The 19,908-nt window shown below is 40.7% G+C and overlaps 1 protein-coding gene across 2 annotated transcripts in view; it reads right to left on the minus strand.

Annotated features, from left to right (window-relative positions):
• Positions 1-19,908, minus strand: part of ctnna1 (catenin (cadherin-associated protein), alpha 1) — a 96,317-nt gene that overhangs the window by 17,253 nt on the left and 59,156 nt on the right. For both annotated transcript variants that reach the window (XM_062045672.1, XM_062045670.1), the window contains 7 exons: positions 19,427-19,519; positions 19,126-19,282; positions 18,285-18,485; positions 16,531-16,682; positions 10,333-10,443; positions 6,101-6,282; positions 1,768-1,873 (listed from right to left, as the gene is read on the minus strand). In XM_062045672.1, coding sequence (XP_061901656.1) covers positions 1,768-1,873; positions 6,101-6,282; positions 10,333-10,443; positions 16,531-16,682; positions 18,285-18,485; positions 19,126-19,282; positions 19,427-19,519 — 1,002 coding nt within the window. The remainder of the gene's footprint in view (positions 1-1,767; positions 1,874-6,100; positions 6,283-10,332; positions 10,444-16,530; positions 16,683-18,284; positions 18,486-19,125; positions 19,283-19,426; positions 19,520-19,908) is intronic.

The raw sequence follows: 19,908 nt of genomic DNA on the forward strand, positions 1-19,908 counted from the left end.
CATCCCCATGCTTTGTTAAAGAAATGTCCTAAATATATACACTCTGTGAGTAAATACATGCAGCTTCTAAAGTGCCACCTGGCAATTATGCTGCTAATTAAAAGGGCAAAGCACGCTTAATGGATTCATCTCTCAAGAGGGATGCCCCTCTCTTTTCACAAATGCACTGCCCCTTATCTCAACATCTCCACCCATCAATCTCAAACATTTCCACTATGTGGTGTGTTATGGTTTAGCTTCACCTGGTTGCTAGAGATTTCATCCCTTATGAAAGTATAAAGGCTTAATGGACTGTTCAAAAAGCATTGCTAGAGTTCACATAACATAATAAACCCTATTATCAAAAATCCAAAACATACAGGCGGGAGTTACATCGATGTGCACACAAACACCTGCACAGTTGCCCATCTGTTTTCTTCAGGGGATAACACTGTTTTCATTAAAGTGAATAAGCATTTTCAAATTGTCAGAGAGGCAGAACAAGTGCTTGCAAAACACAACTCTTCTCTATACGGACGATTCGAATGCAATAGGGTCAGACGCATGTTAAGTAGATATTGCAGTAGATGTGGACCAACAATATTAGAGATTATACATCACAGTATTTAATATGATCAGGACTGTCCTTATGTCGGATTCTGTGTAAGACCGCTGCTAAAATATAAATGCATATGTTTATAATAAGCACTGGTAGGATTGAAACGTGACATCATGGCGCAATGGAGACAAATATTATCGCTATACTTTTACATATAATGCTTCCAAAGGAGCTAAAACTGTATAATAAGTAGATGATTTTTTGCCAAGTTTGTATGAGGAATGTGCCTCTCAAATGCTGTTCCCTTTTTAAAACAACACAAAGAAACATTGCTTAAATATTTTAAATTGGTCTGGTTTACATTCTATATTTGTTGTAATGTTTGCTTTCCTAAAATCACTGCTAATTTTCCCTGTTGAAATTAATTAAAATAATATGAATTTATCAAACATTTCCTAATGGCCAACCCCATTTGGTATTACATGATCTGGAACTTGAACCATCAGAACTTAAAATTAGAGCCTCTATACTGTGATTTATTTGTTGTGAAAACTGAAATACAGTGGCAGCCTGTTCACGCCGCCCACTTACTTCCTAAGTGCCTATATATTCTTGATAAACAGTGGAAGTTTGTACAGTGTACTCACTCAAGCAAAGTCTTGTAGCAAACATTAAAACTGTGGTGTAAAAATACAATTATATTGCAGACAAACAGAATGAGTCTCTGCTGAAGACAAGGCAAGTGAATAAGTTGGGGGACAAATCATGCACAGTGTCTCCTTGAGGAGTCGTACAGTGCAAGAATTTAAGTGAAATATGAAGCCATGGATAATTGAATGTGTGTTTCCCCTATGTCGAGGGCCATCGTCTCATGGGTAAGGAATATATGTTGAGAGATGATGGAACAGGGATTTGGGGAGTAATAGCAAAAAGCCCAGGAAAAGGAAATGAGTACATCGGAGAGAAATTGGTTAAGATTAGTAAGGATGTGTGATATATAATAAATCATGGCAACTGTTAACATATGTGTGAACTTTTTACTAAAGGTTAAGGCAAATGGTGAAAAGAAGGGCAACAATTAATGAAATTAATCAGGGTGTGAATGTTCGTCTCGTGAGCTACAGCGTCAGTCCCATATTCCGACAATTGAAATCAAATATTGACCCGACGAGCAGACGAGTTTAAATGTACATGAAAACCTTCGGGTTCAGGGGTTAATAGCAACTCACATTGTCGGCAATGGTGCGACCCAACTTGTCCATTCTTGATCCTGCCTCTGCAATTTTCTTGGCAGCACTGATGACATCAGATGTATTCTTCAATGGTCCTTTCCCCCTGGGGAGAAAATTGGGGAATAACTATTAGTTTTGTTCTATTGCAAAGAATTTTTGAAATAACAGGTTGTTTGGAAGGCTGCTACAAAAAAACTTCTGATGCCACAGGATGTTTATTCTATGTCATAGTACAAGTGCCACTTCTAAAAGCCTCGGTTCATGTTTGTAAACAGGTGAACAGTAAATCAACTTTTAAAAAGTTCTGCTATTTGAATACTGCTATAAGGTGATTACTAACAACTGAACAACTTAATTAAAAAAAAAAAGCGTCTTCTTTAAATCACTCAGAAATGCATTTGGTATTGTCCAATGGGACAATACCAAATGTGCATATGCTTTTACCAAGTTTGTTCTTGCAAGCTTTGAGGTGCACCTCATTCGTTAATTATTCATCTGAACGCAGGAGATTCAGCAGTGAAATCAGCTAAATAAAAAGACAATGTCACTTGAATAGAAGAACAGGCATCATTATTTTAGAAAGCATAATTATTGAATGAAGGAATTGAATGAGAAAAAAAAATGCTGGTAAATTTAGATTGGTTCAGTGTTAACCCACTAACAAAGACCAACAAAAGAGCCTTTTACATATCTTCATCTTTCACAACAATTCTTTACTCTACGAATAGGCAGACCTTACACAGGTGAACCGCAACATTGTGATCTAATTTACCGGAGCCATTTGCTATTTTCCTCCTGGGCCCACAAGGGATTTAGAGGCACAGTTGGCAAGAGACACAAACTGAAGTCAATGTAACTCTCGCTAGGATAAAAAAACAAAAAACATCTAACCCAGGACAGATGGAATTTTGTGTTCTGCTCACATGTTGTCATAGCTACGCTTCAATATGGGTCCCTCTGATGCACTGTCATAAAACAAGTCAGGGTCCTAGTGAAAGAGTCAACATGCCACAGCACTTAATGGCATTTGTCAAGGGATGAGACGGTTGCAGGAGGTATAGCTGCAAGATTTTAGAGGGCTGCTGTGTAAAAACAAACAGATATAGATATTTATTTTTATACAGTACATAAATGTGTCGAAATTAATGTGTGCATGATATCAGCTCTGTTTAGAGTACAACAATGGTAGCGCAGGAATACATGAAAACTACACCACAAATAATGCCTCAGTTGAAATAGCAACTTTGTCACAATGCAAACAGCCTGTCCCCCGATTGTGAAGATTTCCAGCCTCCGTGGAAATGTAAGCCTCTTGAAAAAGAAGACATACAATGCAACTGGAAAGTATTCACAGCACTTCACTTTTTCTACAATTTGTTATGTTGCAGCCTTATTACAAAATAGAATAAATTCATTTTTGTCCTCAAAATTTTACACACAATAAATACCCCATAATGACAATGTGAAAGCAGCAGCGCGAAGCAAGTGTGACGTCATGCTCGCTGCAGCTCGCTTTTCGTCGCACACATCGAGGCAGAAGTAGAGTCTCTAAACAAGAGTACATTCTATAATAACAGCAGGAAAAGATGCTAGTTTTGTTGCCAGTCGTTTTTAATTTAAAAAAGTCTCTAGACCAGGGATATTCAACTAATTTGTCTTGGAAGCCACATTTACAGAAAGCTAAGGACCGGGGGTCCGGACTTCAAACTTTGTATATTCCTGAGAACCAGCGTCTTCTGCAGAAGAGTTACAGGAGTGCTCTGTAACTCTGCAAAAATGCCGGTCAAAGATTATCTCTGTGACAGCATTCTAGTGTTTTTAGGAATCTGCTGGTTTTTTTTAACTAAACTCACAGACCACCAGTTATATAGCCCAAATTATGAAAAAGAGAGGACCTAAAATGGAACCTTGAGGAACACTACTAGAATAACTAAAGAAGTTGAACAAATGACTACTGACTGCATCTGAAGTAAACAAGTTACAGCAACACCTGTGTTACATAAATCACAATACGGGAAAAAATTGTAACTGCCAAAACAATAGAGGACTTAAAGCGGTGCCTTGAACGCCTCTGTTAAGTTTGGACCCCAATGTTCTGTTTGCTTGCAAGGTTAAAATGTAAATAAAAACATTCGCAAATGTGTTTACAGTGGTCCAAGCTCCTCTCTACAACAGAAGCTAGCTAGTGTTTTTAGGAATTTGCTGCTGCTGAAAAAATAGTTTTGAACTGACCTTGGGGCCTCCAGTTGAATAGCCCTGCTCTTGACACTTGAGAATTCTCAACCAAGTACATTGTACAATAAGCAGCAACAATTGAACATATAGCCAAATGATTTAATATAAATATATGGTAATACTAATCAATAACAAATTTGCTTTTAAATGTATGTATATATATTTCAGGCATTTTTAAAGAAAATTATATCATCATAGCTAATTATGCACATCATATGATGACATCATGGTAACCACGCCCCGTAGCCACACCCCCACCACCATAAGTATAGGATTGGCAAACTAGGGGAAAGCCTGTAGCTTGAAAGGTGCTGCAAAGAGGAATGGGCAAAACTGCCCAAAAATAGGCGTGCCAAGCTTGTGGCATCGTATTCAAAAAGACTTTTATGTAATTGCTGCCAAAGGTGCATGAACAACATATTGAGCAAAGGCTGTGAATACTTATTTACATGTGATTTTTTTTAATAAATTTGCCAAAAACACCTTTTAATATTGTCACTATGGGGTTTTGTGTGTAGAATCTTGAAGATACAAATGAATTAATTTAGTGTTTCCCACACATTCATTTATTTGTGGCGGCCCGCCACGAAAGAATTACGTCCGCCACAAATAAAAAATTAAAAAATATATATATATATATATATTTTTTTGTCCTGTCCAGGTTCTCAGGCAAATCATATAGTTGATGTAGATGCCCATATAGGCGGTTCAGATTTAATTTACAAAAGAGAAGTGTGGGATACTTCTCTTGTTGCCTTATTTGTATTTGACCACTACAGTTTTCTGTTTATTTGTTACTGACTGTGGCAGGACACCTCTGCCTCTGTTTCACTTTATGTTGCTGGTAAATAATATGGTTGTAGTAGTAGGCTAAAGTTAAATTATTTAGTATGCACTAATTAAAGGGGCAGAGCTTTAAGAGACATTTTAGCTTTTATATTTTATAAGATATATTTTTTGTAAGAACCACAATAAATATATTTCAATGAATAACTTATTGTTCAAATCTGTATATAAATATGTACATAAAGTGTTGTAATTATATTGTAAAATGGATGGATGGATGGATGGATGGATGGATGGATGGATGGATGGACGTTTAAAACAAAACTTGTTATTATTAATTAGTAAGTATACATTTTTTGAGCCTTTTTAGAGAAAATCATATTGTAGTGAATTATGCAAATTACTCAATGATGTCATGGTGACCACACCCATAGCCACGCCCCCACCGCCACAGGTATTTTGGCAGTTTATGGGAAACACTGTAATTCCATTTTGGAATAAGGCTGTAACATAACAAAATGTGGAAAAAGTGAAGTGGGACACAACGGTCAGATTTTAAGCCACACAGGACCGAGCCATCCAACAGGTACTTGGTGCTCTACATCAGGTGGCGCCCAAATATATTGCATGTCTCAAAGCCACAAATGCTTTATTCATAAGGGCCAACAGACAGCCATAAGCAATGCAGGAAGTCAACAAGAATCACTCTCACTCTACAGATTTGCCAGGAGAGAGGTCGAGATCAATTACCTCACTGAACATTAACCTTGGCAAGGCATTGTGCAAGTCCAAGGTTGAAGGGGTGATAATTTGGGCGAAGGTGGAATTAGCTCACAACTGACCTTCTGTATGCTGCTATAACATGCAGGCGTGAGGTAATAATATGAACATATATATTCATCCAGGCGATCGTTCATGTGTCCCCATCTGCTAGGTGATTCGAGTTTAGCTTTGTTCTCTCAATAAGGGACTTTGTTGATTTTCCGAGTACACCTGGGGTTATGTTTCACTTGTGTTCGTATGCAGGAAATGTCCCTGTTCGATTAAAAATCTATCTTAATATACTTAAGTCAGACAGACAATTTTGGGTTAATTGTCATGTGTGTTTTGGTCTTTCATGTTCTGTGAACCCTGTCTATAGAATCAACTTTAAGTTTTATTTTATCAGCAAAAGTATGACACTAATTTAAATCATTTCTGTCAATTTGTAAAACATAAGGTGTTAGGAGACTAAGTATTACGCTTATCTCTACTATAGATGCACAAAACATGTATCATTTGTGAATTGATAGATTTGAGTAAAACTCACCTGGTGAAGTCAGTCATCTCCATCATGATCATGCACATCTGCTTGGCCAAAACAATGATGTCATTGCCGCTGTCGTCCCACTTGGATACCTCAGCATCCAGCTTGCTCTTCTCCTCCTGGAAGCTGGCGACTTGTTCTGCAATCTTTGCCTTCTGCTCTTGTGGCAACTGAGCCATGATAGCCTAAAGCGAGAAAAAGCAGAAGAATTAAGGCACACTGTTGCTTAGGGCGGCAACAACTAATCGATTAAATCGATTAAAATTGATTATAAAAATAGTTGCCGATTAATATAGTCATCGATTCGTTGGATTTATGCTATGCGCATGCGCAGAGGCTACTTTTTTTATTTTTATAAACCTTTATTTATAAACTGCAACATTTATAAACAGCTGAGAAACAATAATAAAAATAAGTATGGTGCCAGTATGCTGTTTTTTTTCCCAATAAAATACTGGAAAGGATAGAAATGTAGTTTGTCTCTTGTATCAGATTATTAATCGATTAATCGAAGTAATAATCAACAGATTAATCGATTATCAAATTAGTTGTTAGTTGCAGCCCTACTGTTGCTGTACTTATCTTTACTCACTATGTATGGGTTATATGCATTTCTAAAACATTGCAAAGCTGCAAAGCTGTTTACAAGAAGGGCATGAGCAGACTCTTTTTCCTGAGGAAGCTTAAAAAAGCAAAGGCGGACCACAGGAGGTGCATAGAGTCCCATCTGTCCAGCAATAACTCACGGGAGGTGTGGCGGGGCATTCATGACATCACGAACTACAGAGGCTGCAATGTGACAACTGCGGATCAGAGTGCGACACTGGCAGAGGAGCTTAACTGTTTCTTTGCCCGTTTCGATACCCCCCAGCGACACTCATCTGCTCCAGCCCTGTCCCCGCCCCCACCGGGCTCCGGCACCACTCCACTCACTGTACAGGAGCACAGTGTCAGACGAGTGCTCCTGGCTGTGAACCCCAGGAAGGCTGCCGGACCAGACGGAGTACCTGGAAAGGTGCTCAGGGCGTGCGCCCACCAGCTCGCTCCCCCCCTCACCAGGATCTTCAACCTCTCCCTGGCTCAGGCAGTCATCCCATCCTGCCTGAAGTCATCTACAATAATCCCGGTGCCGAAGAAGTCTCCCATCACCAGCCTGAATGATTACCGACCAGTGGCCCTCACTCTGGTAATCATGAAGTGCTTCGAGAGACTGGTTCTCCAGCACATCAAGGACCATATCCCTCCAGACTTTGACCCCCACCAGTTCGCATACCGGGCGAACAGATCCACAGAGGACGCCATCGCTGTTGCTCTCCACTCTGCTCTGAACCACCTGGAGCAGCAGCAGAGCTACGTCCGGATGCTCTCTGTGGATTATAGTTCTGCCTTCAATACAATAATCCCGGACAGACTCTGCAATAAACTGGACACTCTTGGCCTCCCCCCTCTCACAAACGCCTGGATAAGGGACTTCCTAACGGACCGACCCCAGAATGTGAGACTTGGCCCCCACCTCTCATCCACCCGCACGCTGAGCATCGGCTCCCCACAGGGCTGTGTGCTGAGCCCCCTCCTCTACTGCCTCTACACCCATGACTGCAGTCCAGCCCACAGTGACAACCTTATCGTCAAGTTTGCTGACGATACCACAGTGGTCGGGCTATATCCAGGGGTGACGAGGCTGCCTACAGGGAGGAGGTCCTGAAGCTGACGGCCTGGTCTTCGGAGAACAACCTCGCTCTCAACACCAGCAAGACCAGAGAGATCATCGTCGACTTCAGGAGGAGCAGCACCGATCCTGCCCCCCTCTACATCAACGGCGAGCGTGTGGAGGGGGTCCACACCTTCAGGTACCTTGGAGTCCACATCTCTAACGACTTTTCCTGGACAGTCAACACCACAGCAATCATCAAGAAGGCTCAGCAGCGGCTACACTTCCTGAGAGTCCTCGGGAAGTACAACCTGAAGCCTGCCCTGCTGCTGACCTTCTACCGCTCGTCCATCGAGAGCCTGCTGACCTACTGTATTACAGTATGGTACGGCAGCTGCACTGCAGCAGACAGGGAGAGGCTGCAAAGAGTGGTCAAGACGGCTCAAAAGATCATCGGCCGCCCTCTCCCCTCTCTGATGGACATCTACACCTCCCGCTGCCTCAACAGAGCCAGTGCCATCATCAAGGACAGCACCCACCCTGGCTCTGACCTGTTCCACCTGCTGCCCTCTGGGAAGCGCTACAGGTGCATTAAAACCAAGACGAACAGGCTAAAAAACAGCTTCTTCCCCAGGGCCATAACCACCCTGAACAGACTTCCCCATTGACCCTCATAACTGCCTTCTCTTCGGTGCAATAACCCATTCCACCAACCACCCTGTTTCATGTAGATATTCATTTCACCCTCTGTATAGAGTGTACACTTGTTTTATCGCACTGTATGGAATGGCCTCAATCTCGTTACCCTGCGTAATGACAATAAAGCTGATTCTGATTCTGATTCTGATTAGGTCCTTTAATGTGTGCAGCAAGCTGTTGGAGATATTTTATCAGTCTGTTGTGGCCAGTGCACTGTACTTTGCAGTGGTTGGTTGGGGGAGCAGCGCCAGCAAAAGGGACTCAAACCGGATTGATAAACTGATCCAGAAAGCCGGCCAAACTATTGGCACACAGTTGGAGGCGTTTGTGTCAGTGAGGGACAGGAGGACACTGGACAAACTGCTGGCCATCATGGACAATCCTGCCCACCCACTCCACCTGACAATTAAAGGACAGCAGAGCTCATACTCCAACAGGCTCCTTCAACTTCCTTCCCGCACTGTGCGATTCAAGAACTCCTTCATTCCACACTCCATCCAGCTGTAGAATCACTCGCCATACAGCAATAGATGACATCTGCCTATTACCTGACACCTGAAATGTTAGCTACTTCTCTTTGTTTATAATGTTTATAATGTCTATTTTCTATTTCCTGCTGGATCTACTCTCTATTTTATGCTGCTGCTGTCACATATACTATAATATTGTACATGGTCATTGGTATATATTGTATATATGTTATAGACGTAATATATATTATTCTGTACACATATTGTATATATTCGTATATATGTTCGATTTTTTTATCGCTATATTAGTCTATTTAAACCTGCATTGTCCTTTCCATCCTTACACCTTCCATCATTGTAAGTGAGCTACTGTGTTGAACAATTTCCCTTGTGGATCATTAAAGTTTGTCTAAGTCTAAGTCTAAGTCTAAGTATGGCAGACCATAGATAAGATCCACTATGTCGAGATGGTTACCTACATTTTGTGTGTGCAGTGATTTCAGAGATTATATTTGCTTTCCTAAATAAGGTTGTTTTTTGTTTTAATGTAACATCCTAAGATCTCTGCACTGATTCAACGTTTTTGGATTATTTTGGCATTTTTCCCTACCAAAGATCTTGACCATAATTCTATATCGTATGGCGGGGGAAACTAACTCCTTGAAAAAGACTAGCTGCGACTGCCCACGATTGATAGCAAGACAAGCTAACCTCCAAACCATTAACCCCAACAACATGGGCAGAAAAATGGCTTGTGCTACAACAAATGCAGAGGAGGAGAATGTGGAAGAGTTGATAATCAGATAATCTTCAAAAAGTATTAATGTGAAAAAGACCTATGAGTACTTTACTATTTTTTTTTTTTTAACTTATAATGTTGTTACACTGTTGGATAAACAATGTGACGAGAAGCAAGACACGCGAGACTGCAAGCAGCAGTCTCGGCTCAGCAAAGGTAGTAGTCGAGGCTGGCTGACAGCATTTATGAGCTGGCCACATTATTACGTCTGTTAGTCTGTCTTGTCTCAAATGACGCACTGTTAAAAAAAAGACTGCAAAACACAGCGTTCACAGGCATCCAAAACGGCGTGGCATTGTGTGTAGAATATTGAGGACAAACATTTAATTTATTCCATTTTGGAATAAGGTTGTAACATAAAATGTGAACAAAGTGAAGTGGTGTGAATACTTTCCTAATGCACTGTAAGTTACCCTATTTTCTGAAGTAGCTGTATAATTTTCCACTAAACTAAACATACAGGATTATTTCACTGAAGTTACTTAAGCCCCTTCAACTAACAGAATCAAATATGGAAATACAAACAACACCTAAGATAAATGTGTGAATTGTTTGCAGGGTGACATGTTCCCCATTCTCCCCATTATCTGTTAACATTGCAGATTGAAACTCTTACCCTTGCACTCTGGCCAGCAATGAGCTGGTCATCTTCTGTCTGCACGCTGGTCCTGCTGCGAACATCAAAGTCTTCAGTTTCAAAGTCTGAGTCGTCCAACTCTTCTGGAGTCTGTAAAAGGACAGAATAGGAATGGGAATGCATAATAATAATGATATAGTGTATTTTTGCGATCTATTCCTATAAAAAGAGAAACTGTGGCATGTGAACATGTAGATAACTGCATAGGCCAAGTGGTTGGAATCATTTGGGCACCTCAAGATTTGATTACGATCAAGGGCTGCGATTCAATTATTATTTTTACATCTATAAGTATTATACTATATATCATATTGTATACTGTTAATATACTCTATTATTATTATTATTATTATATATTCTAAATATATTACAATTAATAATATGTCTACAAAACTCCTTTGGCCACTGATGTATGCATTATTGCTCCATTTACGGTTTTCAGATTTAGTGCGCACAGCATACATACATATATGGAAGACTGGATATGTTAGAACTGTAGTAGCCTAAATAAAAATAAAAAAATGGCCCCACTTGGCAAACAAGCATCTTAGAATTGTTTTCCCCTCTGATGTTCACTTTTGCCCCAGTCGCCATAAACTTGCAGCTCAAAGACGTGTCGTGTCGTCTCTCTGCTTCATTATATCTCCATGGCTGACAGTCGTGTTGCCGTACTGTGTAGATTTTATTGTCTCTTCTGACTTATTATTGTAATTGCTATTTTCGTCTTCTTAGCTGGTTATTTTCTGCTGTAACGTCGTTCCTATTAGTCTTTTGTTAAAATGTACAAAACATGTATTGTTTCACTACTTCACGTTCAAACTGGCTTAGCACTGCGGCCAGCGTAGCTTGTCCTTTCATCCTCTCCCCTCCGTGTGTGTCTGCGCTAACCCAGCTAGCATCCATCTATCCATTTTCTACCTCTTATTCCCTTCATGTAACGTTAAAAGCATGTTCGCTAATAGTTATTTCTTGGTTAGTTAAAACCAAACATAGAACCAATCCTGACAATAACTTATTTTAACATGAGCAGTATTGCCACATTTTAGAACCATCTGTATTACTTAATTTAACATACATAAATAATTGGACATTTGGCTATCGATTAATGAAATGCCCACGACCCAATTGTGATGTAGAAAATCGATAATTATCCCCCCACTTCTATACTTGAGCCTCCTCAATCCATTATAAAACCATTGATATTGTTCTGTATTTGCATGTGCTTTATCATATAATAGTGATCATTGAGACAATGTGCCTTCTTACAATGTATCCACCGCTGTTCACGCTTAAGTAATGTTCTCAATATTTTGCAAAACCATAATGGGTTTGGAGCAGTCCCATCTAAAACAAATATGAAATGGTCTTAGAAAATACATTTTGTTTTAAAGACTGTAAAGCTAGTTTAAGGTAAAAAGCTATACTGACTCACGGGCATCAGTTTCAAGTCAGACAATGCAGTCAGGCAAAGGTATCTTCTGCAGTGAAATGAGCAACAGATGAATATACAAGGCTTACAAATGATAACTTATGGTTGGCAGTCAAAAAACCCTATTTTTGAAAAACTTTGCTTTCTGTTAACAGAAATGGTTCTGGACTCAGTGTGTTGCATTCAAAACAAATAACACATTATCAAAATAAGTGACAAGAGAGCAATATATAATTCCACAGTGGTATTTAAGCTATATGAGATACTTCAAGTGTGACTGGAGTAGTTGACACTGGGAATTACTGGGAATTTTAATTCCTATCAAATACAACAACTGGAGCTCTACTTTTTGTCTGCAGTGAAATATAAAGATGTCTCTAAATAGTCAAGTGGAACAATGCTGGTGCTCTTTGTGCCATTTTTAGCATTATATAAAGTAAAGCAGCAATAGCTGCCCTACGTTTCTGGCTGTCAGCAGCTCTGCAGACTTATGATACTCGGATGTCTGGGGGGCATACTGTTTGATGTCACTGTAGGAGGGGAGATGGTTCAGTCCATCTGTCTAATAGTCTGAACTCCATCTCTTGTAAGGTACAGGTCTGTAGGGCAGAGGTGGCTAAGTCAAAGTCTGCTTAGCCATTACATTAGGGGGTATGGCTTCTGAATGTCTTTTTATTAGAGGTATTCTTATTATGTTTATTGCTTGCTTATATTGTGCAGGGACCTGAGTACATGTTATGTAATCTGCACTGAGGTGCGCACAATTAAGTTACAGCTCAAGAGCGCACGTCACGTGCAGAAAGCCTAGCAGATACCATGAAACGGCGAGACTCAACACCTCTGGCAGGTCACCGCAACAAATATGAGATATCCATCCATCCATTTTCTACCGCTTGTCCCTTTCAGGGTCGCAGGGGGTGCTGGAGCCTATCTCAGCTGCATTCGGGCGGAAGGCGGGTACACACCCTGGAAAAGTCGCCACCTCATCGCAACAAATATGAGATATTTGTACATTATTTTTAAACTCAACCCACACTTACATAGAGCTCCATAAACATCATGAATGCTTTTTCAATCGCCCATGTGTTTTATAAGGTGCACATTGAGTTAATTTGCCTCCTATATGTGACGTGAATATTGTACACTCAGATATTGCAATGCCAAAACGTATACTGTACACACATAGTTTGAAGTGTCTTTAAAGCAGAAGACAAATTGGATACAAAAAAACTAGGGATTTCTTTGAAACACCTAAATATTTTAAATAGATATTTACGCCATGGTTTGATTTAAAATCTTCCGGAGTTATGCAAATCCAAATATTACGGCTGTAATGGTATTGTAGATACCGTGGAATTGCAGTTTCAAAATCATCACAATAAAGCCGTGACACGTGACGGTATTAAACAAAAACTTGGTGAGTGTTGTTTTGTCTGGCACATTTGCTTTGGCGGGTCTGAAAATAAAACTACATCTTCCAGAATCCTCTGCGCAGCGCAGACCGCATTGTGGTGTTGTGTAAGCAAGAGAGAAGACGCAGGAAGTTATGTGTGTTCCACTTTGTAGTTGACAAAAAGGAATTGTTTTTTTCCAAATACATTTTTTTTTTAGTTATGTTGCTAACAAACAGACAAACAACGCCCGGCAAAAATATAACCCGTGTGGCGGAGTAATAAAGCGCCCCACGTCTGTCCCGAGTGTTCCAAGCCAAAACACTCTCGGTGAGGTCGCATCGTGCCAAGGGAAAGCACCGGCTGCACACCGAAGCTATTGGATAAGCTACCACCACCCAAAAAGGTTAAGCCAGCAAAGCTAAATGTCAATTTGTGAGGTATTTACAATATTAAAAGTTAAAATGAGAGTTAACTTTTCTGAGAAACTGAATTTTCCAAACTGTTAGAAAAAATGTGGCAATCAGCAAATATAGAACGTCTGCTTATATTCAGCGCAAGGATGCGGAATGGCAGCGGTGGAAATTGAACACATTGACTTGAATAAAGACAGAAACAGTCTGCTGCTGCTGGCGTCGCCGTTACGATGCTGTTACGCAACAAGTGGAAATCAAAGGTTACGAGGTGGCTGTCTAAGGCAGTATGTATTGTATGCAGCATTGCCAAGTATTTCATTATTTTTCCCTTAATCAAATGTAATAAACCATCCATCCATCCATTTTCTACCGGGGGTCGCTGTCCAAGGCGGGATACACCTTGGACAATTCACCACCTCATAGCAGTGCCAACACAGATAGACAAACAACATTCACACTCACATTCACACACTAGGGCCAATGAAGTGTTGCCTAACATGTATTAAAAAATTAAGGGTGTTAAAGGCCTACTGAAGCCCACTACTACCGACCACGCAGTCTGATAGTTTATATATCAATGATGAAATCTTAACATTGCAACACATGCCAATATGAATCGTTAGATTTGTAAAGTGCAATTTTAAATTTCCCGCGAAATATCCTGCTGAAAACATCTTGGTATGATGACGTTTGCGCGTGACGTCACGGATTGTAGCGGACATTTTGGGACACCATTGTGGCCAGCTATTAAGTCGTCTGTTTTCATCGCAAAATTCCACAGCATTCTGGACATCTGTGTTGGTAAATCTTTTGCAATTTGTTTAATGAACAATGGAGATAGCAAATAAGAAAGCTGTAGGTGGGAAGCGGTGCATTAGTGGCCGGCTGCAGCAACACAAACACGTAGCCGGTGTTTCATTGTTTACATTCCCGAACGATGACAGTCAAGCTTTACCATTGGCCTGGGACAACAGAGACTCTTACCAGGAGGACTTTGAGTGGGATACGCATGCTTGTGGAGATGGGACAACAGAGACTCTTACCAGGAGGACTTTGAGTTGGATACGCGCTACCGTGAGTACGCAGCTGCGGCTTCCAAACATTTGATCGCTTGCCCGTACGTGCGTGCCGCTATGTGCATGTCACGTACGTAACTTTGGGGAAATATATGTGCTCTATGAACTTTGTGGAGGTGAACGGTACTTTGGGCTGTGGGATTGAGTGTGTTGTGTGGGTGTTTGATTTGTATTGGCGGGTTATATGGACGGGAGGGGTGAAGTGTTTGTTATGCAGGATTAATTTGTGGCATATTAAATATAAGCCTGGTTGTGTTGTGGCTAATAGAGTATATATATGTCTTGTGTTTATTTACTGTTTTAGTCATTCCCAGCTGAATATCAGGTCCCACCCGCCTCCCACAGCATGTTCCCTATCTGAATCGCTTCCACTGCCCTCTAGTCCTTCACTCTCACTTTCCTCATCCACAAATCTTTCATCCTCGCTCAAATTAATGGGGAAATCGTCGCTTTCTCGGTCCGAATCGCTCTCGCTGCTTGTGGCCATGATTGTAAACAATGTGCAGATGTGAGGAGCTCCACAACCTGTGACGTCACGCTACTTCCGGTACAGGCAAGGCTTTTTTATCAGCGACCAAAAGTTGCGAACTTTATCATCGATGTTCTCTACTAAATCCTTTCAGCAAAAATATGGCAATATCGCGAAATGATCAAGTATGACACATAGAATGGATCTGCTATCCCCGTTTGAATAAGAAAATCTCATTTCAGAAGGCCTTTAAATTATTACATTAATTTCGATCAATTAATTACAATTATCTTTAGCACGTTATTTTTTTTAATTGCGTTAACCTATTTGTTTTTTAACTTTCTGTGTGTGAATTGCATTGCACTCTTCTTGTGCTTGACTTGTAGGGGGTGGAAATGGTCAGTCACACCCTGATGTTGACATTGATTGGCTGTTTTTGTGTTTGGGCGGGCAAATGGCAGAGTGGGGAGCAGCGGGGAGGAGACATGAAGAAGTTTGTCGGTCCAACAAATGTGAAACGTACTTTTTGAAAACGCCCCGATGGCACCATTGACAAAGGTAGAATTATTTGCTTTCTTTGAGAGGAGTTTTCTTACCACCAAAGCTGCTCGACCTCCACATTGCGAGTGTGGCCACTGCCAACGTTGGCAGCAAAAATATTACCAAATATGAAAGCCATACAACGGCTATTCAGCAGGCTTAACTGAAGGAGAACGCACCATGTATGACCAAGCACTCAAGAGCTCATGAAAAGCTGCCAGCCCTCAAATAAATAACCATGGCTTGTCACTGGAAGCGTAACAGCTCCGCTGCGAAACTTCTCCATACCCGGCTGTCCGTCAATACTCATCAGCTTTGTCTGTGATGTGCACTGACTGACTTGACTCGTGGAAACGTCCACTTTGCCTTGCAGAATGACTACTTTATTTTTGTATTTGTAGCAAGCAATTGCAAATCAGCAACAAAACTTCTGGCCAGCTACACACACTCAACCAATCAATCAAAGTTTATTTATATAGCCCTTAATCACAAGTGTCTCAAAGTTTTTAGCATCCTCTGCAGTGAACATTGTGGATTTTTTTTTTCTATCCATTTTCCAAAATTCGGAAACAGGATAAAATAACGCTATGTAACAGGAGCGCTGTGCTTTTTTAAGGACATACTGCGAAAAGGCTAGTCGAATATCATTAATATAACTCCGCTGCAGAAATTTTAGTCACTCCCAAGTTTTAGAATTGAACATGCAGGCTAGTCTGGTGTCATTCCCGGGCCGGATTTGGCTTGGAGGCCACTATTTGAAGAGCCCTGCTATACAGGATACCATTTTAACATAGGCACAAGGTACAGTGCAGGCAAAGTGTTCAATTGTATGAGGAAATCAATATGTGCAACTTACCCTGATCATGAGTACAGCTTTGCGAATGTCTCGAATGCCATCATATACGAGGCGGGAAGCATCAATGAACTCATTCTCATCGACGGGCTGCGAGGGGTTCGCGCTCAGGGCCTCCACTGCAGACTCAATTTGTTCTGTGAACCGTGGCATCACTGAGGGAGGAGATGAAAGGTGGGGGGAAAAACAATACTGAAAAAGCTTCTACACAGAAGGTGGGCCATTGCAACCACAGGGTAACCACAGACCAAACAGAATTACTAATCACACCCAGTGTCCACCAGTCACAACAGGAAAAAGACAAGCAATAGGTCACAAGTATATTTTAGCACAGGAGACGAGCTAGTAAATCTGCATCTATAAAAAGTTCCAATAAAAAGACAATGACACTCCACTAATTAATAATTGATAGTAAATCATCTTTCTCTTCAGAGATATAGCATTTTTTTTGGAGGAATCAGTCTTTACAAGTCTGTGATTTAAATGTTGAGACCCAGAGAGCTATCTAAATAAATGTTACAGTTCATGCTCGTCCATGTAAAAGATTAGTTTAAATGTTTAAGAGGAGAGAATCTTTGGGCAACTTACAATTGTTTTACCATTAAGGAGCTTTGATTTAATGGGGACGGCGTGGCGGTTGGGAGAGTGGCCGTGCCAGCAATCTGAGGTTTACTGGTTAAATCCCCACCCTCTACCATCCTAGTCACGTCCGTTGTGTCCTTGAGCAAGAAACTTCACCCTTGCTCCTGATGGGCCTGGTTAGCGGCGTGCATGGCAGCTCCCGCCATCAGTGTGTGAATGTGTTTGTGTGAATGGGTGAATGTGGAAAATAGGGTCAAAGCGCTTTGAGTTCCTTAAAAAGGTAGAAAAGCGCTATACAAGTACGACCCATTTACCATTTAATTAATTAATGATAATTTATGCAACTTAAATTGATGCCTGCATGGCGAACATGCATCCTTGTTCATTTATTCCAAAACCACAAAATGCCCAGTTGTCGATTTACATGCACCAAATAAACTACCATATTTTTTCTTTTTATAAGTCACAGTTTTTTTCATAGTTTGGCCGGGGGTGCAACTTATACGCTGGAGCGACTTATGTGTGAAATTATTAACACATTACCGTAAAATATCAAATAATATTATTTATCTCATTCAAGAGACTAGACGTATATCAGCAATCGTCACACACACACGTCAACCAATAAAAATTTGGCGGGGGCGGGTCATGGCCGAAGTGCATTGTGAAAAAAAAGATGCTACCTGCTACTACTTCCGTACCTTTGAAAATTGATCATTTCAACATTGGCGGTAACTTATAAAAACTGAGAAGGGCTGAACAAAAATGGCACCGAAAAGGAAATCATATACTGCAGGTTACAAGCTGGAAGTAGTGAAATATGCAGCAGAAAACGGCGATCGAGCAGCAGAGCAGAAAGAAAGTTTGGAGTAAGCGAGAAACTTGTAAGGGACTGGCGAAAAATTTCCCCCAAAAATGCGACTTATACTCTTGTGCGACTTATATACGTTTTTTTCCTTCTTTATTGTGCATTTTCGGCCGGTGAGATTTATACTCCGTAGCGATTTATAATACGAAAAATACGGTACCTGAAATAATGAACATTGCCTTAAAGCGGATTTGTAAAGCTTCTTAAATATAAAGTGTATGTGTTTATGCAACCCCTTTCTTGAGTATGCAATCATGTGAGATGTCAAATTTATTAGTCAGTACACTATGACATGTTTGTTTTGTACCTGTGTCAGTGAGAAGCTTGGTGGCCTCCAAGACCTTCTCGGTGTAGATCCCAGGTTCATAGTTGTCCATTTCAGAAGTGACCACATGGACCACTCTGGCAGCACGGCCTCGAATTGCCCCTGCAGTGCGATCCAAACCATCCACATCTTTCTCTTGCAAAGCGATGACACACTTGTTCACATCCTCCAAGATATGGTTCTCTGGGGGACACAATGTGGTTGTAGTTAGTGGAACACATAACAAATAGGGCAATATTTGTAATACCGTAATTTCCGGACTATAAGCCGCACCTGACTATAAGCCGCACCAGCTAAATTTAGGGGAAAATACAGATTGCTCCATATATAAGCCGCACCCGACTATAAGCCGCAGGGTTTTGATGTGTAATTACCGTAGTATATAGGGTTTCCTGCTACCACGGAGGGGATTGTCAGGACAGAGATCACTGTTTGGGAACGCAAAGCGTCCCATTTATTAACAATAAATCTTTCAATCATTCAATCAAACTTTCACATCTTTGACATGGCGAACAGCATTCGTGCAGAGTACAAATAATACAACGGTGCAGAGTAATACAAAGTGCTCGCCTGTACGTTATCAAAATAACCAGCCTACCGGTATATGAAAAGTCAGTCTTTAATCATTGTGTCATCATCTTCCTCCTGCGTACTAAAACCACCGAAATCCTCCTCGTCGGTGTCGGAGAAGAACAGGCCGTAAATAAGCCGCACCGTTGTATAAGCCGCAGGGACCAGAACGAGGGGAAAAAGTAGCGGCTTATAGTCCGGAAATTACGGTAGTTATCCCATATCTTAGTATAAAGTGTGACCAACCACTCACCAGACACACAAAGGAAGTCATCGATGGATGTTATGTCATCAACAGCATCAGTAAGGACTCTGACCTGCTTCTCCCATTGATCCTTGAACAAATCCATATTGTCTTGGGCAACCTTACTGTTGGGTTTTGCAGCTAGGGCCAAAGCTGCATTTATCACCTGCAATCATCCAATTACTATATTTTAACAAATCAAGTCTCAATTATTTTAATTCTGACCCATGTCGACTCAGTAGGCTTTGTCAAACACAGTTTTAAAACAACAATGGCTTTCTTTAAAAGTGTGTGTCAGCAGCAGTTGTACCTGAGGACAAAGAGTTTCCAGTTGGGATGCGGCCATTCGGACCAGCTTCACGCCCTCTTCGTTGTTAGAAATGGAGCATGCCAAGTTGGCCACCTTAACAGAAAAAGAGCACACAGGGAAAAATAAATTAAAATAAAATATTAATAAGTGAGAAAGTTAAAGGTTTTTCTTCAAGACTGCAACGAAATAGGCACCCACACAATAACTTCTAAAAGTATGTTTACATCTTTCAGAGAAACATTGTGCTTCCTCAGAAAAATGTAGGCCAGAGACTTTGTTGTTAGGCATATGCTGGCAACAAAGCAGAAGGAGAATGTCTGGGTTAGGAGGAACTGCGCCAAAGTGGGATTATCCAGAGAGTAGTGTGCTGAAATGTAATCTATTACAAAAGCCAATACGACCTGTTACTAAACTTGAACAACAGGAAGAGAGGTTACTTGTTTCTGAAAAAATAAATATACACCAGTTGAATTAATGAAAAG

Source organism: Entelurus aequoreus, linkage group LG04, assembly GCF_033978785.1.
Source record: "Entelurus aequoreus isolate RoL-2023_Sb linkage group LG04, RoL_Eaeq_v1.1, whole genome shotgun sequence".
Classification (NCBI taxonomy): domain Eukaryota; kingdom Metazoa; phylum Chordata; class Actinopteri; order Syngnathiformes; family Syngnathidae; genus Entelurus; species Entelurus aequoreus.